Source organism: Trachypithecus francoisi, unplaced genomic scaffold (assembly GCF_009764315.1).
Source record: "Trachypithecus francoisi isolate TF-2019V2 unplaced genomic scaffold, Tfra_2.0 Lachesis_group20, whole genome shotgun sequence".
Lineage (NCBI taxonomy): Eukaryota > Metazoa > Chordata > Mammalia > Primates > Cercopithecidae > Trachypithecus > Trachypithecus francoisi.
Genome location: NW_022681466.1, coordinates 63520815 through 63547444, shown reverse-complemented (window position 1 = coordinate 63547444; position 26630 = coordinate 63520815). Strand labels below are relative to the sequence as shown.

The window sequence follows — 26630 nt, the reverse complement described above, 5'->3', positions numbered from 1 at the left end:
TTACCTGCCCACAGCATGGCTTTTATAGAACCAGGCTAATGCCTTTATGACCCCTGGGAATGCCATGATTCATCCAAGTCAGCTGCCCTCTCTGCCAACTGAATCCTGAAGGTCCCCATGGTCTTCCTGGCAGTGACAGTTTGATTTGATCGTTTCAGCCATTGCTGAATTCAACAGCACCCGAGTCAGGACTTTTGCAAACCTTATACATCAACATATAGTGACTACACAGGGAACTTCTAAGAAAGCAAATATATTCTTCCTCCATTATTTAAAAAAGATCGAATGGTGAAAAGTTAAATCTCCTTTTACTTCAAAAGTAAAGAAAATCATGCAATGAGATGATCCTGTTGGGCCTTCAGCATAGACCCACCCTCTCTTCCCTGGTTCCCTGCAGTCCAGGGCAGGTTTCTGTCCTCAGCAGGCCGAGTTTTGTTCAGTCCATTCATTCCTTCCTAGATCAGCACACTCTGGATTTCTCAGCCCTTTCAATCTGAGTGTTCCTCCCTCATGGCCTTCACAAGCCAGTCGCGTTCTGTCCCCTGCTCAGAGTCACTGGTGTCACTCACCTCCATGGACAGCAGCTTCGAGTACTTGATTTTCCGCTCTTGAGGCAGCCTCTGCTGTATGGACAGGAGCAAGGCCAACCAGAGCAACAGGGCCACACAGCAGGCCTGGTAGAGCACAGCCAGGCTGAAGCGCATCACCACAAAACCCCCCACAAAGCTGCCCAGGCTACAGCCACTCCCGTAAAAGTGGCCTCGGAACAAGGCACTCAGAGCCCTCTCCATGCGAGGAGTGGCCAGGTCCTCCACTGAGGCCCCCACAGCCCACCACAGAGCCCCGTTGCTAATGGCACTCAAGATCTGAACGGGGAGGACAGACCACCAGCTCCAGAGGAAAGAGTAGTAGAGCAGCTGCCCAGCGAGGCAGGTCAGCCCCAGCCCCACCAGGCCCGTCCTGGACAGTTTCCTAAGCAATGTAGTTTTGAACGGATGAAGCAGAATTTCCCCCAGCAAACTGAGGGCGACCGAGAAACCCATGACCAGCTCGCCACTCCCATGGTCCTTCATGTGCCAGAACAGAAAGTTCTGGACAGTACTGACGATGGCTCCTGTCAAAACAACGGTGAAGGCGAGGAGAATGAGGCGGAGGTCGCCCCCCACAATAGACAGTGCTTTGACGCTTTTGTAGCTGGGCTCCCACCGCTGACAGATGGGAATGGGAAAGGCAATGCTCACCAGTAAGGCCAGGGTGCTGACCACCGAGTACCCATAGAAGTGGACCACACCCCGGGGGCCACTGTTCATCAGGAAGCAGTCCAGCTGCCCCACCAAGGCTGCGATGCCACACACACCTGCCGACATGCCCAGCAACCTCCAGACCCACAGGCTTCTGTATCGGTCAGTGGCATCCACAAAATCCAGATACTCATAAAGGCTGTCATCTGCCACCTGCTCCAGAGGCGCTGCCAGCAGCTCCCAGAACGCCATGGACCCCAAGGAGAGCATGAAAGTCCACCGCAAGCCATCCAAGGACAGGTCAAAAGCCCAGGCTTTCCCTTTGGTCCCTGACAAATTGGCTGGATTTCCGGGCCCTTTCCCCCCAGGAAGCAAGGGGAGGGCTGTCTTGACCACCTCAAAAGTAACTTCCCAGGGATGATCCTTCAGCCCCGAAGTGACAGGATGGAGGAGAACTTGGGATGTGGTCCTAGCTCCTTCAACGGAGGGCGCTACGTAGTCGTGTGGATCACGGAAAGTTTCTCTGTCACTTTCACCAGGTGGGTTTCTGAAGCCAGGCATTTCCACCTCTGCAGTCCTATCGGCTGGGTGCCTGGAGGCAGGCTCTTGGGCCGAGGTGATGTTCACACGTAGTGTGACCCCCGGGAGTGCATCTGTGCTGGTCACGCCGCTGCTTCCATTACAAGGGCGGTGCATCCGATTTTTGTCCGCCGCTGGGATCAGGACCATCAGCAGGCTGGCCCCCACCGAGCTGAGCAGGGAGCCGATCAGAAGCACTCTCCGTTTCCGGTAGCTTTTGGCCAGGAAGGCACAGACCGGAGCCCAGAAGGCAGCGATTAGGTGCTTGGTTCCCAATAGGATGCCCACCCAGGGCGCGGCCAAGCCCAGCTGCCTCAGGTAGAGAGTCAGGAATGGGGTCACGCAGGCTTCCCGGACCCCGCACACCAGGTGGAAGAGCTTGGCCACCCCCAGCGCCCTGCTGATGTCCCACCGGGGGCTGGCGCTCATGGCTGCCGGGCTCTGTCAGGCCTGGGCCGACGCAGGGCGGAGCTGGGCGCAGGGAGGGCGCGGCCCCATGTCCCCCGGGAGGGAGGCTCGGGGGCCCAGGGCTTGGAGCGAGTGGGACTGCGCCCCCGGTCTGGGGCGGCGCCGCGGTCACCAGGTCAACGGCCGCCCCTGGCCACCGCCCCCAGGTCTTGCCGCTGGCCCGAAAGTGGCCCCGCCCGGAGGGAGAGGCGAGGCGGAGGCGAAGGTGGGGGCGGGGCCGGCGCACCTGCGAGCCGCACCTGCCACGTCCCGCCGCCACCGCGGGCCACCTGCCCGGACGTGCGCAGGTGCGCGAGGTGCGCGTCCGGAAGCCTGCAGGGTGCGCTCTGAGTTAGGCCGCGGGCCCCGCCCGGCCTTTGGCTGCCAGTGTAGCCCAGGAGCCTGAGGTAACCGCCTGGACTGCTTCAGGCAAGTAAAACCATCAGAGTCGGCGTGCGGGGAGCCAGAATGGAATGAATGGTATCCACCAGGCTCTCTCCCTCATCTTCCTCAGGTCTTTATTCGAATGCACCCTGATCAGTGACCAACCACAGAGATCAACCGGGTCCACTCTGACATCGCAAATCCCATACCCCTGTCCACACCCCACCCCCAAGACTCCCACTCCCCTGCCCTACTTGATCGTTCTCTCTAGAACGTTATCACTGTCCAAGGCACTACGGACTTATATTTCATGTGTTGACCTTGTTTATTGTCTGTCTCCACCAGAATCCAAGCTCCAGGAAGGCAGCTGCTTTTGTCCCAGGGGCCTAGAGTTGCTTCATTAGATGTGCACTGCCCTCGGAAGTGGCATGACCTCGGGTGACACGTTGTCTCCGGCTGGGACAATCCCTAAGGAGGGCTGACAGCTGATGGCAGTCGTCCAGGGGAATTCCTTGCAGCCGATCCGCCAGCACATAGAAGTCCCCAGAGCCGTATGTATGTGCTGCACGGTTTTAACCTACACCTAAGGGTACTCAGGTGTCCTGTTTAAGAGTACACACACCTGAGGTGGTTAGCTAGCATTTCATCAAAAAGACAGAGACAGCGAATACAAGCACGTCAACAATCTTAAATCAACGGAAGTGTCTTCACTAATGAACATAATAGATATTAGAACTAGTTTTTCACTGGTGAAATTGGTGGTGTCCAAGTCACCTGGATTGGGTATAATTTTTTGAAGGCACTTCCTCTCTTGCTGGAACAGGGTATAATAATCTAGAGATGTCACTAGTCCAAACCCTTAGGAAGGATGCTGTAGGCTTTGCTTCAAAACGGTCCAGTGTGCAGCCCCTGATTCAGTTAACTTTTCATACGAGGTTTGTTTAGAGCACCTAATTTGGCTGGGGGTGGAGCGGAACTACTTGCCAACACATGTCTATGTGTAACAGAATTCGACTTGTGACTTGCCTTCATTATCAGCTGCTGGAGAGTATGTTGGAGGGAGGCCCAGAGGCCTCACTTAACCTAAATAACTGGTAAACTCTGCAGACATCTACTGAAAACCTAATGACTGAGTGATCAAATTGGTATGAATCCGTTTACATCACGCCAATGGCAGGAAAAATAAAATCTAGCCTCCTCCAGGTAAACTCATTCCAATTCAGTGCTACTACAATCATTTCAGGTTTAAAACCACCTCAGTCACACTGATTGCCCTACTCCCGCCCCTCCCTGGGTTCTGCTGTGGGCAGCCTCAGTGGAAGATAGCGCATCCATCCACTTCTCAGTCCTGACCTGTCCTGGGTTCATCTCCACTGGGAGACAGGTGTCAGACTCCAGTGTGCCTGGACATGTGCAGGTGTGCGAGGGGCATGTCCTGACGCCTGCAGGGTGCACCCTGAGCTAGACCATGGGCCCCACCCAGCCTCTGGCTGCCCTTGTTGCCCCAGGAACTTGAGCTAAACACTTGGATTGCTTCAGGCAAGTAAAACCATCAGTCAGGGTGGGGGCAGTGAGAATGGAGTGAATGGCATCCCCCAGGCTCCCTCTCTCACTGCACCATGCTGGAGTCTGTGGAGGTGCCCACAATTCTGCACGTGGCCTTCAGGTGCCGTGCTCCACACTGCTGCCTGCAGCTGCACCCTTATCCCTTTGAGTTTGCCTGCTTTCAGCTACCCGAGAAAATCTCTGCCTGCTTCCCATGTCCTATACAGGCACAGGGACTCTCTCTAAGACTGACCTTGGACCCCTCTGGCTCTGCATGCCAGGTGGTCCATCTGACACTCCCCTTGGCATTGAGACGGTGTCCTGCCATTGAGACTTGCTTCCACTCCTGGGGCAATTTGGCCCAAAGCAAAGTGCCCTCTTCTCTATTCTTGGATTTCCAAACTTAAAAGGGAATCTTCTACCATCCTCACCTTACCCCCATGCCCACAGTCATCCCCTGGCACTCCGTCCAGGTGATAGGACTCAAGTCCAGGCATTTTTGTTTTCTCTGTTATTTTCCCCCCACACCATACCTATTTCTGGGGATGAAGAAACTGAAGATGTGTCACTGATCTTTCTATTTTACACCTGGATGTAAGTTTTTGAATATAAAAGCCAAGAATTTTGATGTCTTTAATCTCTGGCTTAGCCAGTGTGGTGGCTCATGCCTGTAATCCCCGCACTTTGGGTGGCTGAGGTGGGCAGATCACCTGAGGTCAGGAGTTCGAGACCAACCTAGCCAACAAGGTGAAACCCCGTCTCTACCAAAAATACAAAAATTAGCAGGGCGTGGTGGTGCATGCCTGTAATCCTAGCTACTTGGGAGGCTGAGGCACAGAGAATCGCTTAAGCCCGGGAGGTGGAGGTTGCAGTGAGCCAAGATCATGCCATTGCACTCCAGCTTGGGTGACAGAACAAGACTCTGTCAAAAAAAAAAAAAAAGCCCCAAAACAAAAAAATCCCAAACGTAGTAGGGCATGGTGGCACGCGCCTGTGGTCCCAGTTACTTGAGAGGCTGAGGTGGGAGGATCGCTTGGGCCCGAGAGGTCGAGGCTACAGTGAGCTGTGATTGTGCCACTGCACTCCAGAGCAGTGACAGGGCAAGTAAGGGGCAGGAGACAGAACACACCAATTTATACCTCACAGAACTCTGACCTGGCCCCAGTGGACTCAACGGGTTATATAAAGGATTGCCTTGATGATTCCTATTAACGTATAAATATTGCCAGGTGTGAGATGAAAGCAGAAAGACTTCAGGGTACATTTATTGAATCTGACATTTTTCTCCCACCTGATAGAGACACCTGCGTGGACTGGGTGAGGTGGGCAGTGGCCTGAGAGTGGGAAGGGAAGAGACTTGGGAGGGAGGTGGTGCCACTGCTGTTCCCTGCTTCCCATTTTCCCGTTTTCCCCTAGGCCACAGGGCTCTGGCCAAGACAGCAGCTCTAACCCTGGTTTTACGGGCTGGGTGGGGAGCTTGGGTGGGAGAGGACAGCAGGAGAAGTGGGAACTGAAGTTAAATGAAGGCGTAGACATTTGTGTGAGAAGCTGGGCTTGGTGTGCGTGTTCTCAAGCAGCTGCGGCCTTGCCCGGGCCATCCGTAGACCTCTGTGTGGGCCCTTCCTCGTCACAGCCCCCACGGCAGGCTCCCTGTGCTCCCAGGCACTCGCTGGCTCCTGGTCAAGGCCAAAGCTGCCGTGTGGAGCTGGGCCTTGCTCTGGCTGTTGGTGTGAGTGTTTGGAGTTGGTGGGGTAGTGTATCCTTCCTCCCGGGCCTGCTGTCCCTGCAGGCTTACTGGACAATGCCAGAGAATGTGTTGATGGGCATCAGAAGGGGCTTGGGTGTGGCTTTGGTCGCGTCCATCTCCTGTTGCCCATGCAAATTGAGCCACGGCGCCTTGGACTTCTGGGCCCCGGAACATGGTTCTGGGCAGGGAGCAACCTCGAATCTGTGGGTGGAGAGAGACCAGCTCAGGTGACCTGTCTCAGGGATCAGATCTGCCTAGGGCATTTGAAAGGCAGAGCTGTCATTGTAGGGCATTGAGGAGGTGGCCACACAGAAGAAAGAGGAAGAGTCAGGACGAGAAAGAACAACCTGGGCCTGGGGCTCACCAGGAGAGGAGGAGACATTTGGAGCAAGTAACTCTGCGTATGCCTCCCTTACCCGAACACACGTCCCGAGGGGAAGCCAGTAAGGGTCGGCTAACTGGGACACAGATGCCACTGAAGGTGAGCCTGTGTGGGAGGGGCCCGTGCCTGCAGAGGGGGCTGGATTAGAGGCTGCAGGCTGAGTGTATGCAGAGGCATCTGGGGAAAATGCAGTAGCAGCTGCTGCCCTGGGTCTGCCATTCATTTGCCTCAACTTCCTGGATTCAAGGCATAGAGCAGTGGCCTCAGTCCATCCTCACCAAGGACACCTGCCTGGCCACAGGATCTACCTCCGATGAGGTGCCTTGAGCTAGAGGTAGGAGATGGCAGGAGCTGGCTCCTGCTTCGGTTTGTCCCACGGGCCCTGGACCTCTAGGGGTGGCAGGCCCAGCCTCACCTGACCACGTCCCTGAAAGTGCGTTGATCGTCCTTGTCCAGTGACAATGTCAGCAGCCTCTGGTCCTGGCTCTGGATCTGGATATTGTTTGTCCTGAAGGTGTTGGTCACCGTCTGCAGCAGAGAGATCGCACACACGAGTGTTACCTTTGCTCAACAGGTGGCCCTGCCAACATCTCCTACCCTGTATTTCTTCAGTCCAGCACACGGAGTCCCCAGCTCTCCTCCTGCAAGTGACGGAGGAGTGACAACCCTGTACAAACTGCTTCGAGGCTGCCCTTGCCCTGGGATCTCACATCGTTTTTCCAATTCTTTTCCCAACCTGCTGTCCTTGATTCTGAACACAAACGGGAATGCTGTGGAGAGTGCTTGCCAGGCTGCCAAGTTACCTGAACTTGAGTGCTGATTTCTTCAACATTTTCCGAGCATCTCCTCTATGACAGGCATGTTAATGTATATGGAATTTGGGGGTATTTCAGTGAATTTAAAAGTTTTCACCCTGGTTCTCAGCATTAAATCACATACAACATTATTTACCAGCCACAGACACAGAGGGTCTAGAAAGCAGCCAAAGACCCCAAGCCTCAGACCAGGCCAAAGGAAAGCACCCCCAGGCATCCTTATAACTCCTAATCTGAGGGAGTAGCTCCAGAGAGGTCGCCTCCTATTGGGCAGAGAACTATGAGGATTGTGGGTTGCAGGTGGAGCATTCAGAGGTTGTAGCTCATTCCACACACAGACAGCAGCTTTGGGTAATTTACAACCACAGAACCCTGGAGTTGCCAGAGGCCTCAGAGACCATCCCTTTCAAGTGATGCCTTATGGCTGCCCATAAGAATCAATTTTCAAAAATATAATATTGGAGATTCTGATTCAAGTGGCATGGAGTTGAGCCCAGGCACCGGCATTATTTACAAAGCTCCTGAATATAGGCAGGGCTGAGAACAACCACTGAGTTGTTCAATGTCACCTAGCAGAAGCACGAGCAGCAGCCTAAACTGGGGGTTCACACATGCCCAGGCATTTCAGCTGAACTTTTAGGGGACGGGAGTAGGCCAGCCAGAAGTCTGTGGACAGGCCGTGCGGGATACCCTGGGAGGAGGGTAAGAGCATAGTCTCTAAGCCAGGCTGCCCAGGCTCTAATCTCTGCCCTGCCACTTACTAGCTGTGTGACTTTAAGCATGTTTCTTAATCTCTCTGTGCTACCTTTTAGGATTGTTGTGAAAATTAAATGAGACAGTATATATTAAGTGCTTGGAATAGAGCCCAAGACACTGTTAAGAACTCTTATTAATTATAATTTTCCAAGAAGGAGCCAAGCATGACTAATGGACTCAGCAATGAAGTCCCAGGTGTCAGAGGGGAAGGGGAACCTACTGTGAGTTCTTTCTCTTCTTGGTTTGTGCCCTAGGCCAAGCCCCCACCTATCACCCCACTATGCATAGACTCCTGTGCGTCTGAATGGGTGAGCTGTGAGTAAAGACAGATCTAACAAAACCTCTGTAAGACGGGGCGACTCCATGACAGAGGGTAACACTCAGGGGAGAGGGGGCTTCTCCCCTGGTGCGAACCGAACTTGTGGCACCTTGGCTGGGCACAGTGGCTCACGCCTGTAATCCTAGCACTTTGGGAGGCCAAGGTGGGCAGATCACCTGAGGTCAGGAGTTCGAGATCAGCCTGGCCAACATGGTGAAACCCCATCTCTACCAACAATACAAAAAAATTAGCCAGGCGTGGTGGCGCATGCCTGCAATCCCAGCTACCTGAGAGGCTGAGGCAGGAGAATCGCTTGAACCTGGGAGGTGGAGGTTGCAGTGAGCCGAGATTGCGCCACTGCGCTCCATCCTGGGCAACAGAATGAGACTCTCTCAGAAAAAAAAAGAGCCTGTGGCACCTTTAGTGCTCTGTGCTCTGGAGCTGTCAGCCACGGTGGGAGGTTGTGGTCAGGGGGACAGGCAGTGGAACCTAGTGGGCACTGACTGGACAGCTAACGGAATGACCATTGATACTGGAATGTCACTCATGACCTTCCAAAAATACCTGGAGAGACTGCAGGGGGCTGAAGTGCTGCATGAGCTGGGGTTGGGGGAAAGCCAGGTGCATTCTGTTTGCCATAGTGAATGGAATTGCACCTGAACTGATTGCACCTGGTGAGAGAGATGCACGGTTTCCATAGGTTAGGAGACTGGGGATTGAATGTGACCCACTGAAGCCTGCACAGTGGTAGCTATGGGGCCAGCTCTCTGACTCTCAACTTGGTGTTCTTTCTTTAGCATCAGGCTGCTCTAGGCGTCTCTGGAAGGATCTGGGCCTCCATGACATGCCCATGGACCTGGCCCCGCCTTCTAGGTAATCACACACAGTCTCGGAGCCTCCTCCCACTCTGCCTGCGGTGTAGGCAGATGCCTTTCATTTCCCTTTGTGGTCTGCACACCTAGACACACTCTACCTGCTTGGCTCTGGCCCATAAGGACCACAAGAGTCTTAGATTTTAGTGTATAAATGAAGCCAGGGGAGCAAGTGGAAAGGTCCAGATGCAGAATTTGCAAAGGATCTCACTCTCCGTAAGACTAAGGAATGGACAAAGTGCTGCTAATTGTCTCCTGTTCTCTATTGGCAACTTCTTGTTTTCCACACCCCAACGCCCCAATTCTTCTGTTTCTGCTTTATTTGCCACTTCTTTTCTATTTCAAACTTCCAATCCAGCTAAGGTCATATCTGACCCTTAAACTTACCAAGCCAGCCACAATACCCTTGCCCCACACTGTTCTTCAAACTGTCTCTGCCTTCTCACTCCAGCTCACCATGAGCTTCCCCTTCCTGCTCAGTGGTTATCATCCAATCCATTTGGACAACACACATACGTGGACCTGCCTGGTTCTGGGAGGAAAGCACAGCTGCTGGAATTTTCCCCTAGCAAGTTCCTGTAGGGATAAAACGGAACTTGCTGAAGTGATAAGTTTAGACTTTCAAAAAGCCCCTGACCAGGTTGTCTAAAGAGGTCATTAAAAACAGAAACCACTTTAAGGAACTGACTTTGAAAGAGGAAATGCAACAGAGGGGTAAATAGGTCCACTTTGGAGCCTAAAACTTAAATATAAGAGAGATTTCAGCTCAAGGTAGACCTCTCAGACAATCAGAGCTCTCCTACAGTGGATAGGCTGCCTCAGAGTCAGCTTCCAGTTCCGGCTTGAGATCTAGAATGAGGTGGAAGGTGGATTAGATGACTCAACAAACATCTGGTGAAGCCCCACTGCAGGCCAGACACCACACCAACTAAGATGAGGATCCTGAGCCTAGGGAGTTTGCAGGCCATTGACATACAAAGATCATGCCATTTATAGTGTCACAAATGTTTCCATAGCTGTGTCCCCAGGGTCCTATGGGAGCACAGAGGTGGTGCACTTAGCTCACCTAGGTGAGGGGAGGAGGGTGGAGGATGTGGAAGGAAGGGGGAAAAGCATTAGGAAAGGCCTCCTGAGGGAGATGACACCTGAGTCTCAACTTGTAGGATGAGTAGGAATTATAAAAAGAAGGTGGGCAGGTGGAAGGGAGGAATGAGGTTTCAGGTCCGGGAACTAGCATGAGCAAAGGCACAGAGATGTGACTTCAGGAACACTTCCAAACACGTGGTGGGAAGAGCCTCCAGGGAGTGCCCAAAGCTGCAGATGGAGAAGAAGAGGAGTGAAGCTACGCAACACTGAAGAATTTTTCTGCCCTTGAAGAATGGGAGATGATGGAGGAGTTTTAAGTATGGAATAACATGGGCAGGAAGGTAGACTTAAGGAGGATCAGAGTATTGCCGGGGAGACCAGCTAGAAGGAGATAGATGAAGGTCAGACTTGGGGTGACCAATTTGCTTGATTTGCCTGGGACTTTCCTGGTGTTAGCACTCAAAGTCCCAAGTCCAAGAAGCCCCTTTAGTCCCAGGCAAACAGGGACAGTTGGTCAACCAAGCTGGACCAGAAGAGACAGGACAAAGAAGGGAGAGATTTGAGAAGTGTTCCATCAGGACAAAGGGAAGTGAGGAAGAGGAGGCAGCAGGGATGACTCCTGGGTTTCTGGCAGAGGTGATTGGTTAATGATGGTACCATTAAATGAGATGGGGATATAAGAAGGAGATGAAATAAAAATGACTGCTAACACATACATAATGTTTACTTTAGCCAAGCACTCTTCTAAGAGCTTCGCATGCAACAGTCAATCCTCTAACTGGATGAGGTAGGTAATGTTATTATAGCTGGCCCTCCATATCTGCATATGTGGAACCTGCAGATACAAAGGGCCAACAGTAAGAGACTTTAGCATCCATAGATTTTTGTATCCTTGGGGGTCCTGGAAACAATCACCCATGGATACTGAAGAATGACTGTCTCCTCATTTTATAAAATGATGCTGAGTCACAGAGAGATTAACTTGCTTAACATCATATAGCTGGTAAATGGCAGAGGCAAGATCTGAACCCAGACAATCTGGCTCTGGAGAGCTCTTAACTATTAGAAAGTACTGGCTTTGATTTTAAATATCTTGAGTTTGTGGTACTGTGGGACATCCAGTTCATGCTAACTTAGTTCAATGCAGGAGTCTTAAAAACTCAGGTATGAATGTCAGAGCAGAAGATACAGATTTGAGAGGACTTAACAAGTGGAACTAAATCCTTGTGAGTTTGATAGTCCAGGAAATGAGAACGGAAGTGAGACATGGATAGAAATTGAGGACAGTAGCTACTTAAGGATCTAGGAAAAGGAGTTCAGGGATTGAGGCCAACACGTAATAGTCAGGCATGTAGAAGAAAATCTGTAAGAAAGTGGTGTCTCTGAATTTATAGATTTAGGGTGTTTAAAGATTCAGAGAACAGGGCTTCAGTTCTAGTAATGGAATTTCACTCAAAATTGACCAAAGGAATATAAAACTGGGTAAAACATTTATGACAGTGCTAGAAGCCAGCTTCATTGGAGTATTAATATATAAATATAACTTCAAATATACATATTTTGTCTAACTGCCTAAAAGGAGAATCCCATCAGACTAACAACAGGCTTCTCACCCAAAACCTTACAAGCCAGAAGAGACTGGGGTTCTATTTTCAGTCTTCTTAAAGAAAAAAAGATGCCAAGAATTTTGTATCCTGCTAAACACAAATTCATAAATTAAGGAGAAATAAAGTATTTACCAGACAAGCAAACACTAAGGGAATTTGTCACCACTAGACAGGTCCTACAAGAAATGCTCAAAGGATTTCTAAACATGGAAACAAAAGGGTGATACTCATTGTCATAAAAACACAGAAAAGTATAAAACATGTAGGTCTTATAAAACAATTACACAAGACTGCAAAACAACTAGGTAATAATTATGACAGGAACAAAACCTCACATATCAGTACTAACTTTAAATGTAAATGGACTAAATGCTCCACTTAAAAGATATAGGCCCAGTTGTGCACAGTGGCTCATGCTTGTAATCCCAGCACTTTGGGATGCTTGAGTTCCAAGCATTAAGGGAGGAGGATCACTTGAGTCTAGGAATTTGAGACTAGCCTGGGCAACATAGTGAGACCTCTTCTCTACAAAAAAATAAAAAAATTAGTTGGGCATAGTGGCTTGCACCTGTGGTCTCAGCTACTCAGGAGGCTGAAGTAGGGGGATCAATAAGATACAGGCTGGTGGAATGGATAAGAAAAACAGGATCCAACTGTATGTTGCAATGGATAAGAAAAACAGGATCCAACTGTATGTTGCAATGGATAAGAAAAACAGGATCCAACTGTATGTTGCATACAAGATATCTGCCTAGCTGTTAAAGACATTTACACTCTAAGGGGTGGAAAAAGTACTTCACACAACTAAAATCAAAAGCAAGTAGGAGTAGCTATACTTGTATCAGAAAAAACAGAGTTTAAATCAACAGTAAAAAAAAGACAAGGTCATTTATAATGATAAAGGGATCAATTCAACAAGAAGACATAACAATTCTAAATATATATGCACCCAACACTGGAGCACCCAGATTCATAAATACTACTAGATCAAAGAGATAGCCACTGTATTAATGCATTTTCCACTGCCGATAAAGACATACCTGAGACTGGGAATTTACAAAAGGAAGAGGTTTAATGGACTTACAGTTCCACTTGGCTGGGGAGGCCTCACAATCATGGCAGAAAGCAAGGAGGAGCAAGTCACTTCTAACATGGATGGCAGCAGGCAAAAAGAGAGCTTGTGCAGGGAAACTCCTTCGTATACAACCATCAGATCTCGTGAGACTTACTATCACAAGAACAGCACAGGAAAGACCTGTTCCCATGATTCAATGACCTCCCACCAGGCCCTTCCCACAACATGTGGGAATTCAAGATCAGATTTGGGTAGGGACACAGCCAAACCACATCATTCCACCCCTGGCCCCTCCCAAATCTCATGTCCTCACGTTTCAAAACCAATCATGCCTTCCCAACAGTCCCCGTCTTAACTTATTTCAGCATTTACTGAAAAGTCCACAGTCCAAAGTCCAAGGTCTCATTTGGGACAAGGCAAGTCCCTTCTGCCTATAAGCCTGTAAAATCAAAAGCAAGTTAGTTACTTCCTAGATACAACAGCGGTACAGGCATTGGGTAAACACAGCCATTCCAAATGGAAGAAGTTGGACAAAACAAAGGGGCTACAGGCCCCATGCAAGTCTGAAATCCAGAAGGGCAGTCCAATCTTAAACCTCTAAAATGATCTCCTTTGACTCCATGTCTCACATCCAGGTCACGCTGTTGTGAGAGGTGGGTTCCCATGGTCTTGGGCAGCTCTGCCCCTGTGGTTTTGCAGGGTACTGCCTCCCTCCCAGCTGCTTTCATGGGCTGGTGTTGAGTGTCTGTGGCTTTTCTAGGTGCACATGCAAACTGTCAGTGGAGCTACCATTCTGGGTCTGGAGGATGGTGGCTCTCTTCTCACAGCTCTACTAGGCGGTGCCCCAGTAGAGACTCTGCATGGGGGCTCTGACCCCACATTTCCCTTCTGCACTGCCCTAGCAGAGGTTTTCTATGAGGGTCCTGCCCCTGCAGCAAACTTCTGCCTGGGTGTCCAGGAGTTTCCATATATCCTCTGAAATCTGGATGGAGATTCTCAAATGCTAATTCTTGACTTCTGTGCACTTGCAGGCTCAACACCACATGAAAGTTGCCAAGGCTTGGGGTTTGCACCCTTTAAAGCCACAACCTGAACTCTACATGGGTTCCTTTCAGCCATGGCTGGAGCAGCTGGGATGCAGAACAACAAGTCTTTAGGCTGCACATGGCATGGGTACCCTGGGCCCAGCCCATGAAACCCTCAAGGGCCTCAAGGCCTGTGATGGGAGAGGCTGCTGTGAAGACCTCTGACCTGACCTGGAGACATTTGCCCCATTGTCTTGGGGATTAACATTTGGCTGCTCATTACTTATGCAAATTTCTACAGCCGACCTGAATTTCTCCTCAAAAAATGGGATTTTCTTTTCTATTGCATTGTCAGGTTGCAAATTTTCCAAACTCTTATGCTCCACTTCCCCTATAAAACTGGATGCCTTTAACCACACCCAAGTCACTTTTTGAATGCGTTGCTGCTTAGAAGTTTCTTCTGCCAGATACCATAAATCACATCTCTCAAGTTCAAAGTTCCACAAAAATGCCACCAGTTTGCTAAAACATAAGAGTCACCTTTGCTCCAGTTCCCAAAAAGTTCCTCATTTCCATCTGAGATCACCTTAGCCTGGACTTTATTGTGCATATCGCTATCAACATTTTGGGCAAAACCATTCAACAAGTCTCTAGGAAGTTCCAAATTTTCCCATTTTCCTGTCTTCTTCTGAGCCCTCCAAACTGTTCCAACCTTTGCCTGTTACCCAGTTCCAAAGTTGCTTCCACATTTTTGGGTATCTTTTCAGCAGCACCCCACTCTACTGGTACCAATTTACTGTATTAATTCATTTCATGCTGCTGATAAAGACATACCTGAGACTGGGAAATTTACTAAAGAAAGAGGTTTAATGGACTTACAGTTCCACATGGCTGGGGAGGCCTCACAATCATGGCAGAAGGCAAGAAGGAGCAAGTCACATTTTACATGGATGGCAGCAGGCAAAAAGAGAGCTTGTGCAGGGTAACTCCTTCTTATACCACCATCAGATCTTGTGAGACTTACTCACTATCACAAGAACAGCACAGGAAAGACCTGACCCCATGATTCAATTACCTCCACCTGGGTCCCTCCCACAACATGTGGGAATTCAAGATGAGATTTGGGTGTGGACACAGCCAAACCACATCAGACACCAATAGAATAATACAGGGAGACTTTAGTACTCCACTGATAGCACTAGAGAAATTATCAAGGCAGAAAATCAACAAAGAAACTCTGGACTTAAATTGGACTGTAGACCAAATGGACCTAACAGACATTTACAGAACAATCTATTCTACAACTGCAGAATGTAATTCTTCTCATGTGCACATGGAACATTCTCAAAAATTGGCCATATGCTAGACCACGAGGTGAGTCTCAGTAAAGTTTCTAAAAACTTGAAATCATATCAAGTACCTTCTCAGACCACAGTGGAGTAAAACTAGAAATCAACACCAAGAGGAACCCTCAAAACTACTTAAATACATGGGAATTAAATAATTTGCTCCTGAATGATTGTTGCATCAATGATAAAATAAAGGCAGAAATAAAAAAAATTTGAAATGAATGAAAATAGAGACACAACATACCAAAACCTCAAGGAATACATCAAAGGCAGTGCTAACAGGGAAGTTTATAGTGTTAAATGCCTATATCAAAAAGATGGATCTCAAATCAATAACCTAATGTTGCATCTCAAGGAACTAGAAAAACAAGAACAAACCACACCTTAAGCTAGCAGAAGAAAATAACTAACAAAGATCAGAGCAGAACTAAATGGAATTGGGACAAAAAAATACCAAGGATCAATGTAATGAAAAATTGGTTCTTTGAAATGATAAACAAAATTGATAGACCACTAGCTAGGTTAACCAAGAAAAAAAGACAGAAGAATGAAATAAGCACAACCAGAAATGAGAAAGGTATCATTACAATTAATACAAAAGAAATGCAAAAGATCATCAGAGACCTATAAGCATCTGTATGCACAAAACAGGAAAATCTAGAGGAAATGGATAAATTCCATGTATCTAGAACGTACAACTTCCCAAGATCGAACCAAGAAGAAGTAGAATCTTGAACACACCAATAATGAGTAATGAAATTGAATTACTAATAAAAAAGTCTCTCAACTGAAAAAAAACCCCAGGAGCAGATGGGTTCACAGTGGAATTCTACCAGACATACAAGGAAGAACTGATACTAATCTTACTGACACTGTTCAAAAAACATTGAAAAGAAGGGAATCCTCCCTAACTCATTCTACGAAGCCAGGGTCACTCTGATACCAAAGCTAGGCAAGAATACAACAACAACAACAAAAAAACTACAGACCAATATCCCTGATGAACATAGATGCAAAAATCCTCAACAAAATACTAGCAAACCAAATTCAACAGTGAATCAAAAAGATATGCACTGCAATCAAGTGGGTTTTACTCCAACAATGCAGGGTTGGTTCAACATACACAAATCAATAAATGTGATTCACCATATAAACATAATTAAAAACAAAAATTATATGATTGTATTAATAAATTCAGCAAAAGCATTTCATAAAATCCAGCATCTCTTCATGATAAAAGCCCTTACCAAAGTGGGAATAGAAGGAACATATCTCAAAATAATAAAAGCCATATATGACAAACTGACAGTCAACATCACCCTGAGTGGGGGAAAATTAAAAACATTACCTCTAAGAACTGGAATAAGACAAGGATGCCCACTGTCACTACTCCTATTCAACATAACAGAAGTCCTAGTTAGAGCAATCAGACAAGAGAAAGAAATAAAAGGCATCCAAATTGGAAAACAGAAAGTGAAATTATCCCAGCTCCGGAGTGACAGGCATAATAAGCAGGCTTATCCACCCCTCATCCCTGGCCCCCTTTACTTGCTGAGGCAGGAACCCAAAGGACTCATTTCCGGAAAAACAAAACTATACTAGCAAAGAGACTTACAGATACTGACATCTGGGTTCCCCCCACAGAAAGAACCATGGCCTTCTGACCGCCCACTGAGAAGCCCACCATTGACCCAGGTTTTTAGTGCCCCCTCTTTAGTTAAGAGAGAGACTTTTTTTTTTTTTTTTTTTTGAGACAGAGTCTCACCCTGTTGCCCAGGCTGGAGTATAATGGCGCGATCTTGGCTCACTGCAACCTCTGCCTCCAGGTTCAAATGATTCTCCTGCCTCAGCCTCCCAAGTGGCTGGGATTACAGGCACCCACCACCACGCCCAGATAATTTTTGTATTTTTAGAAGAGGTGGAGTTTCACCATATTGGCCAGGCTGGTCTCGATCTCCTGACCTCGTGATCTGCTCTCCTCGGCCTCCAAAAGTGCTGGGATTACAGGCGTGAGCCACCGTACCCAGCCAAGAGATCATATTAAGAGAGACAACAAATAACCAGAAAACAAGAAACAATTCTTAAATAGCCTAAATTTTCAAAAAATGAATTTGAAGAAAACTCCCCCAATATTGAAGAAATGACAAAGAAGGACAATGGGAGAAAGAAGATGAGAAATTTAGAGCATTAATTTAGAAGGTCAAACATCCTACTATTCATAGTTCCAGAGAGCGAAAGCAAAGAAATAAAGGGAAGGAAACTATTTTAAAGATTGTATTAGAAAATATCTGAGAAGTGAAAGATATGAATCTCCAGATTGAGAATGTTCATCAAAGGTCCAAAATGATGAATGAAGAAAGATCCCAACAAGGTATATTCCTGTGATATTCAGAATCTTCTCTAAAACTAAGTATTTAAGGCTTCCAAAGCGACAGAGAGAGAGAAAAAAAAAGTCTCATACAAAGACTAGGCATAAGAAGGCATCATATTATACAACAGCAGCAGCAAAAACTAGAAGAAAGTTCATGTTCAAAGAAATCCAGATAGAATTGACAAAATCAAAACCATAGCAGGAACATCCACAAACGTCTCTCAGTTTTGGCCAGATGAAGTAGACAAAAAATATTTTAAATTTGTAGATTACAGTAATATAATGTGTTTGATTTAATAACTAAACTTCATACTTTATATATTCTATAGATAGAAAACAAACATGTATTTTTAGTTGCCATTGAATATCAAAAAGTTGATCATTCACTCCTGTAATCCCAGCACTTTTGGGAGGCCAAGGTGAGCGGATCACGAGGCCAAGAGACTGAGACTATCCTGGCCAACATGGTGAAACCCCATCTCTACTAAAAATACAAAAATTAGCTGGGTGTGGTGGCGCATGCCTGTAGTCCCAGCTACTTGGGAGGCTGAGGCAGGAGAATCGCTTGAACCTGGGAGGCAGAGGCTGCAGTGAGCTGAGATCTCACCACCGCACTCCAGCCTGGTAACAGAGTGAGACTCGGTCTAAAAAAAAAAAAAACTTGATCATCTACCAGGCAACAAAAAAAATGTCAGTACATTCCAAAGAAGTTGACATTGTGTAAGTCAGATGCTTTGGCTGTCCTAGGAGCATTTGCTAATAATCTCAGGAATCAAAGGGCTTGGGTTTAGCCACGTGGGGATGGGAGGCCATGGTATGGGGTTGCATGAAGCAGGGACTCTTGAAGGCTACACTCTCAGTGAAAGACTAGAAAGCAAAATAAAACAAAAGACACAAACGGATGAAAAAACAAACACAGACATAGGGAAGACCACAGAAAAAAAGCCTGTCTGCTTTGGCTTGTATGATGAGTGAAGAAGGCAAGTCTTTCCTGGAGATTCTTAGCTACGAGCCTGTCCGGATGTGAATCTGGGGTACACATGTACACTATCTTCATGGTCTGGCAATTTCTCAGCCAAAACTGAACTCAAAATATGGTCCTGAGCTGATAACATCTCAGGCAGTTGGCAAAAACAAATTCAGAATTTCTCTAGAAGGACAATTTTTCCACCCAGTTTTCCCACAGATAAAGCTCTAAGAAATATGAACTCATAATTGAAAAACAAGGAATTAAGCTACTGTGGGGAGGGAGTCAGTGAACCCAATAAACAGAAGGATTAGACTCCCAGTAATTATAGATAATGAAATCACATAAATCAGATTATAAAATAAAGATGTTTAGAATGAGTGAAGAAATAAAAGAATAAAACCACAAGGAAGGAACAGCATACTACTATTAAACAGGTCTGCCATTTTCATGGATTCTAAAACACGTTTTAACAGCTCTAAAATTAGGGAGTATTTTGCAACCAATGTGATAAGAGACCATTGTCCATAGTTTAGGAAGCATTGTTTGTTTGTTAGTAGTATGTAAAATTGTGGTATGCCTTAAATTCAAGGAGATGCGGTCTTTAGACATATATAATGTTTAATCATATCAGAGTCAGAAATCATTAAAGGAAAATGGTAGATTTTGTTACGTCACAATATAAAGCTATTTTAGGTTAAAAAAAGCATCAAAAGATAAACTGGGAAAAGTATTTCCAAAATTTATGACAAAGAAGGGGTTAATGTCCTCACACTATAAAACAGGATATTAGTATGAGATGAGAATACAAATAGGAAATTAGAATGAAGAAATAGAAATAAAGGAAACAAAATAATGAAAAGTTTGATCATCAAATTTGTGAAGATGAAAAAAAGCAATCAATATGTGAATTGTGCTGCAAAATTCAAGGAGATGCAGTCTTTAGACATATATAATGTTTAATCATATCAGAATCAGAAATCATTAAAGGAAAATGGTAGATTTTCCTACGTCACAATATAAAGCTATTTTAGGTTAAAAAAGCATCAAAAGACAAACTGGGAAAAGTATTTCCAAAAGTTATGACAAAGAAGGGGTTAATGTCCTCACACTATAAAATAGGATATTAGTATGAGATGAGAATACAAATAGGAAATATATGAATGAAGAAATAGAAATAAAGGAAACAAAATAATGAAAAGTTTGATCATCAAATTTGTGAAGATGAAAAAAATCAATCAATATGTGAATTGTGCTGCAAAATTGGCACTCAAACACTACAATCAGATTGGAACTTGGTATTGACTTTCTGGAAGGCAATTTGGCAAAATATATAAAAAGGATGCCACCTGACTGGATGATTTCACTTCTAGGCATTCTTCTAAAAAGACATAACCATGATTTTTAGCACATATCTATCCCTAAGGAAATTGCTCACATGCTCGTAATGGTGAAAAATGAGAACTTACTTAAATGTCGTCTTAGAATTTATTATTAGAATTATTAGAATTATATAGGTATATGGAACCATCATATAATAAATACTGACATATACTTAATGACACAAAACATATTTAACGACCAAAGCAAGGTCCCATCAAGACCTATTTATGAGGCTTTAGTATATTTTTGAGTAAAAACATCAAGGTACAGACTAGTATGTAGCGTAGCTATCAATTATCTTAAAATAGCTAGAAAAAAAGACTTGGGTGTTTACACCTGAAAATGTTAATATTCATCCTCTCCAGGGATTGCGACTACTGGTGAATGTACTTCTTGTGCTTTTTTATATTTTCCAAAATAAATAATGAAACTTTTGTTTATAGGTTAAAACATTATCTTGGCCAGGCACAGTGGCTCACGCCTGTAATCCCAACACTTTGGGAGGCTGAGGCGGGTGGATCACGAGGTCAGGAGTTTGAGACCATCCTGGCCAACATGGTGAAACCCCATCTCTACTAAAAATACAAAAATTAGCTGGGCATGGAGGCGCGTGCCTGTAATCCCAGCTACTCAGGAGGCTGAGGCAGGAGAATCACTTGAACCAGGGAGTCGGAGGTTGTGGTGAGCCAAGATCGTGCCACTGCACTCCAGCCTGGTGACAGAGTGAGACTCCGTCTCAAAAAAACAAAAAAACAAAAAAACAAAAACATTATCTTAAAGCATAAAGAAATATAACGGCTAAAAAGTGACCACTGCTTTCGGCAACATGGAGGTGACTTTGCCACAGTGGGACGTGTGTAAACAGGTGGTCGTGGGTAGAAGAGTTATTGATAAGGGGCTGGAAACTCTTCTAGAAGTAACTTTCAAGGAGCTTGACTGAGAAGGGAAGGAAAGAGATGCAATGGGTAGCTAGAGAAGTAGTTGGGTCATGGCAGAGTTTTTTTTGCCCTTTTTTTTTTTCTTTTAAGATGGAAAAGACCTGAGTGTGTGTAGGCTAAGTGGAAGGAGCGGTGGAGAGGAAGAGGTCAAAGCTGGGCAAGGAGAACTGCAAACAGATAGAGAAGAGCCTGGAGGGGGTGAGTAAGGAAAGGGCTACGTGATCCCGACGATCCGGGTGAGGGGGAGGTCATGAGTTTGCTGTGGATCTAATCAGTGAGGATGCAGGGGTTATTCCAGAAGCACTTGGCCACCTGGATATACAGACTGAGTAAATGGCTTGACCTAAATCGGAGTGTCAGCCTGCTGGGTGGTGCACGGGAGTGAGGACATCAGTGCGAACGTGGTTCAGGCGCAGTCATGGGGCACCAAAGCCAAGCTGAGCAGGGAAGTGAAGTCCAGAGAGGCCACTGGGTAGAAAGGAAATGAATAGTCTTATGTCTGTATCAGTAAGTATCGGCCAGGCGTGGCGGCTCACGCCTGTAATCCCAGCACTTTGCCAAGGCAGGTGGATTGCCTGAGGTCAGGAGTTTGAGACCATCCTGGCCACCATGGTGAAACCCTGTCTCTACTAAAAATACAAAAATTAGCCAGGCATGATGGCGCATGGTGGCGCACACCTGTAGTCCCAGCTACTCGAGTGGCTGAGGCAGGAGAATTGCTTGAACCTGGGAGGTGGAGGTTGCAGTGAGCCAAGGTTGTGCCACTGCACTCCAGCCTGGGCGATAGAGTGAGACTCCGTCTCAAGAAAAAAAAAAAAAAGTATCGATATGCACACAGGCAAAAGGGCAAAGGGCAAGGGGATTGAGAGAGCTGGTTTGATTTGGTCAAAGGTTGGGCTGTTGTTGTTTAGGAGTCTGGCTGTGGTGTGGCGCCTGGGATGACAGGATGTAGGTGCATTTTGCAGTCATCTGGGTATGTCTTAGGTCCTCAAATGGTCAGCAGATGGAGGGCAGGGCTTTGACTCTTAAAGTGCTTTCCTTATACCATGGGCACTCTGCACTTCAGACAGACTGACTGCAAAGCAGATTCCTTCCAACAGGAAGACCCATTCCAATAGCAAAGGCTCAGAAAGGCTGGGAAGTCAGTTCCATTCTCTGAATACCCTCCCCTCTGAGCTCCCGGCCACCTGTCTCCCTTTCCCAGTCTACTCTGAGCTCCCGGCCACCTGTCTCCCTTTCCCAGTCTACTCTGAGCTCCCGGGCACCTATCTCCCTTTCCCAGTCGACTCTGAGCTCCCGGCCGGCCGTCTCCCTTTCCCAGTCGACTCTGAGCTCCCAGCCACCTATCTCCCTTTCCTAGTCGACTCTGAGCTCCCGGCCACCTGTCTCCCTTTCCCAGTTTACTCTGAGCTCCCGGCCACCTGTCTCCCTTTCCCAGTCTACTCTGAGCTCCCGGCCACCTGTCTCCCTTTCCCAGTCTACTCTGAGCTCCCGGGCACCTATCTCCCTTTCCCAGTCGACTCTGAGCTCCCGGGCACCTATCTCCCTTTCCCAGTCGACTCTGAGCTCCCGGCCGGCCGTCTCCCTTTCCCAGTCTACTCAGTACTTACAGAGAAGGACTTTCCCGCCAAGTTGGAGGACTTGACAACCTCTGTCACACTGACATTCAGACACGTGTGGTCTGTGACAGGAGCAGCAGGCAGGGGGCAATGGCGAGACCCTGAAACTGAATGAGATTGGTGGGGCTGTAAATGGACCTCCAGGGAAGTAGGGGATTTTGAGATTCTAGGTCTCAAGATCTCCATGAACCCATCTTCACACCCCCAGCCCTCTCACTCCTTCTTGGGCCTCCACTTCCTGAATCTGCTTGGTCCCAGCCAAGTTACGGTTCCTTCTCAATCATCCTTCTTCCTTCCCCGGTGAATCCCCAAGTTTCTATATCCTCAGGTCAGTGGCCATCACCAACCCAAATCCCCATGCCACCCTTTCATTATGTCCTCCTGCAACCCTTTGTAAAAGGAATAAAGTTCTAGAAGTTCTCTTGAACTTCCTGCAGCTCTTGGGCATGCTACGAATGCAAGAAGCACCTGCCCAGGGATGTTGTGCAGGACAGAGGCTCCAAGTGGGTGAGGAGGGCAGTAGTGCCAACAGGTAGAGTGTTTCTTTGACTTCCTTTTTCATTATAGTTTTTTTGTGTGTGTAAATATATACACACACACATATATACACGAATACACACACACATGTATATATGTGTATATATATGTATATATGTATACATATATACACACATATGTATATATACACATATATACATATACACACATATATACACATATATACGTACTTATACACACATACGTATATATGTGTATATATACACATATATATTATATACATATATTTTGAGAGAGTCTCACTCTGTTGCCTAGGCTGGAGTGCAGTGGCATGATCTCGGTCACTGCAACCTCTGCCTCCTAGGTTCAAACGATTCTCCTGCCTCAGCCTCCCATGTAGCTGGGATTACAGGCGAGCACCATCACACTCAGCTAACTCTTTTTTTTTTGTATTTTTAGTAGAATTGGGGTTGCTTAATAGTCTATAATGTGTCAAAAATCATTACTGTGCGCCTGCTGGTAGGCTTCATCCCTCCCTGCCAACTAAAGAGGGTTTGTAGAAGTCTGCTCCACCGAGGGTGGCCTCATCAGACTGGTACTGATAGGGTCTAGGGTAGGGCTGGGAGTGGGGACAGTCTGTGAGAGAAATGGAAGGAATACAGTTTGAACAATAAGAGCTAACATTTATTGTTTACTGTATGCACACAAATTATTAGCCACTTATTATCTCCATTTTAGAAAAAAAGAAACAAAACCGGTAGAAAGGACACAAGTCACACATCCAAGGTCACACAGATAGTCAGTGGCAAAGCTGGGCCCTGCCCATCTGGCTCTGGCCCTGCTGCCTTGACAACCTGCTCCTGAGCACCTCTAGGTTAAGAGCTGCTGCCACGAGTACACGTCTCCTTCATGGTGTTAAAGAGTTGCAGGGAGGCTGGGCGCGGTGGCTCAAGCTTGTCATCCCAACACTTTGGGAGGCCGAGACGGGCCGATCACGAGGTCAGGAGATCGAGACCATCCTGGCTAACATGGTGAAACCCCGTCTCTACTAAAAAATACAAAAAACTAGCCGGGCGTGGTGGTGGGCGCCTATAGTCTCAGCTACTTGGGAGGCTGAGGCAGGAGAATGGCGTAAACCCGGGAGGCGGAGCTTGTAGTGAGCTGAGATCTGGCCACTGCACTCCAGCCCGGGCAACAGAGAAAGACTCCGTCTCAAAAAAAAAAAAAAAAAAAGAGTTGCAGGGAAAGAGTGTCCTGCTGTGATGCAGTTTCATATGTCATCCACAGATTCAACTTGCCTGGAAGCAATTTCATTAGGAAGTGATATAATTTCTTGAGTTTCTTCTTTGTGCCAGACGCTAAGGAAATTGTGAAACGATGACACCCACACATGAACACAAATGCATTATTGTCAGAAAGGCGTCATAACTGGAATGCTAGCAAAGCCATAGTGGATTTCAGAGACGGAGTAAATACTCGTGGTTGGAGAGGAGAGGAGGGATCAGAGTTGGCTTCCCCATAAGCATTCCAGCCTGGCTCACGTGTATTTTCATTCCGTGTTTCTTCTGGAATATTCCAAATGTGTTCACTCATTTTTAAAACAAATTTTTGAGTGTAAAGTAGCATTTCATTTATTCCCGAAATATTGATCAAGTATCTACTATATGCCAGGACACGTCATGGACAAATGGAATAGATGGCAAACAAGATATAATTCTGCCTGGGTGAATTTTCTTGTTTGCTCCAAAACGGTCTTCTACAAGCATCACCAGATAAACATCCCGTAAGTCTAGTCTGTTGAGAGTTAGCAATTCTAGGGGAGGCAGTGGTAAGGAACATAGGCTCTTGCATGAGAATACCTGGGTTTGAATTCCAGTTCTGATTCTTCCTCGCAGACGTGATGTTGGGTGCATTATTCTCTTTCCTTCAGTTTCCTCTCTAGTAAAAAGTTGCTAATACTAATAATATCTATTTCCTAGGGTTCACATGCTTCAATGCCTGGCCTCTGGTGCATGTTTGCAATGTTAGTAATCCATATTGCCATCTTTTGCATTATTCTAGGAGACCAGGGAGCTCACAACATACGCTAATTTTTATAATTTACTATGTGCACATAAATTGGTATTTTCTATTGTCTCCATTTTTTTTTTTTAGAATGACATTCAAAGTCCAAAATTTCCAAACAGAAGACAACTAGCCCTGCAGGCCCAATTCTGTGGCAGGAGGCCAACTGCAACCCCTCCCTGTAGTCCTCCATCTTCCAGCTATGTCTCACCAGGCTGCTGAGGCTCAAGCCAGCGACCAGTGCTAGAATCTGGGTGACCCCACAGCAAGCAGCTTGAAGGCAGTCACCAAGCCCTGGACCTGACTCCAGTTCCATGACTGGGAGGGCTCCCCCTTCTCCTGCCACTCTGCCCTCTCCCCAGCATTGCCCTTCTCATCTCTTGTCTCTTTCTTTGCTCTGCATTCCCCGTTCCTCACCTTCTGTGTCGCTGGCTGGAATGGCCTTCAGGACCAGCCCAGTGGCCCGCAGGGAAACGGTGACCTCTCGGGGCCGGTGGCTGAGCAAGGCCTGGGGAGGGGGATCAAGGAACAGGTGGAGGTCCTCAGGACATACCCTTTCCCCACGCATCCCCACGTCCACAGTCTTGCCCCTCCCCTGTTTTCCACCCCTGCCATGAGAGTCTTTTTTTTTTTTTTCTTTTGAGCCGGGGTCTCACTATGTTGCCCAGGCTGGTCTTGAACTCCTGGGCTCAAGTGATCCTCCTGCCTCAGCCTCCCAAAGCCCTGGGATTACAGGCATGAGCCACTGTGCCAGACCCTGTTTTGTCTATGTCACTACGGTCCCATAAGGGCTAGCAGATAAAGGTTTACAGCACTCCCAGCCCTAGAAGTATGTTCAGCCTTCCAGACCCCAAAGAATAAATTTCCAGTGAAATCAGTTCAAGCATCTGGTCAGCTAGCAAGGAAGATATTTTTTAGGAAGGAGTCAGGCCCCTTGTTCCTTAAATCAGATCACCTCCTGGTCTACATGTAAGGCCAACTTAACCCACTCATCCCTGCAAAACTCCTCGAAGGCTGGGGAACTCTGCAGACAGCTTCAAGAAAAGAGGCAGAAGCTTCCTTTGGCTCTGTCTGCTTCCCTGCTTGTCCTCGAAGCCTGCTCTCTCCAGCTGTACCTCTTGGCCACCTACTGACCACGCCCATGCATGCTGACCTTCTGGTAGCACAGGGAGAGCTCCGCCCCTGGGCTCTCGGCCACGCCTCTCCTCCTGGGTGAAAAGCCATCTGCGGGGAGATGAGAAGAGGCTTGGGGTGGAGGTTCCCAGCCCTCTCGCCCTGACTTCCCCACCTCTCTGAGGGCAGGAGCTGAGCTGCTGGGTTTACCCATCCATCCATCTCCCTGGATGGAAAGGCGACACCTCAGGGGGCCAGGCTGCCTTTCAGTCTTTGGGGGGTTGGAGGGGATCAAGGGCAGCCTTGGCATTCAGCAGAGGCAGGGAACAGAGCAGGAACGAGCACTGAGGGTGTGGGGGTACAGGCATCATCAGGTGAGAGGTGAGAGGATGAGAGTTTGGAGAAGCTGAGTCAGGATGACCTTTGGGAAAAGGGAGGCAGATGCTTA

At 47.2% G+C, this 26630-nt stretch overlaps 2 protein-coding genes across 9 annotated transcripts in view; both read right to left on the bottom strand.

Annotated features, from left to right (window-relative positions):
• Positions 1-234: 234 nt before the first annotated feature.
• On the bottom strand, positions 235-2490 carry MFSD6L (major facilitator superfamily domain containing 6 like). Its single transcript, XM_033184588.1, has one exon. It carries the CDS (start codon positions 2247-2249, stop codon positions 489-491), a length of 1761 nt encoding a protein of 586 aa, XP_033040479.1. The 5' UTR covers positions 2250-2490; the 3' UTR covers positions 235-488.
• Positions 2491-5428: 2938 nt separating this feature from the next.
• The window catches only part of PIK3R6 (phosphoinositide-3-kinase regulatory subunit 6), a 65118-nt gene continuing 43916 nt past the window's right edge, over positions 5429-26630 (bottom strand). For 7 of the 8 annotated variants that reach the window (XM_033184582.1, XM_033184583.1, XM_033184586.1 and 4 more), the window contains 5 exons: positions 26223-26293; positions 25487-25577; positions 22499-22614; positions 6741-6853; positions 5429-6144 (listed from right to left, as the gene is read on the bottom strand). In XM_033184582.1, the coding sequence (XP_033040473.1) occupies positions 5988-6144; positions 6741-6853; positions 22499-22614; positions 25487-25577; positions 26223-26293 (548 nt within the window). In that variant the 3' untranslated portion in view covers positions 5429-5987. Of the gene's footprint in view, positions 6145-6740; positions 6854-22498; positions 22615-25486; positions 25578-26058; positions 26294-26630 lie in introns of those variants that run through there. The other variant, XR_004430832.1, reaches the window with a different exon arrangement.

Coding starts and splice junctions, on each gene's coding strand:
- MFSD6L (XM_033184588.1), bottom strand. CDS start 2,249: ATGAGCGCCAGCCCCCGGTGGGACATCAGCAGGGCGCTGGGGGTGGCC.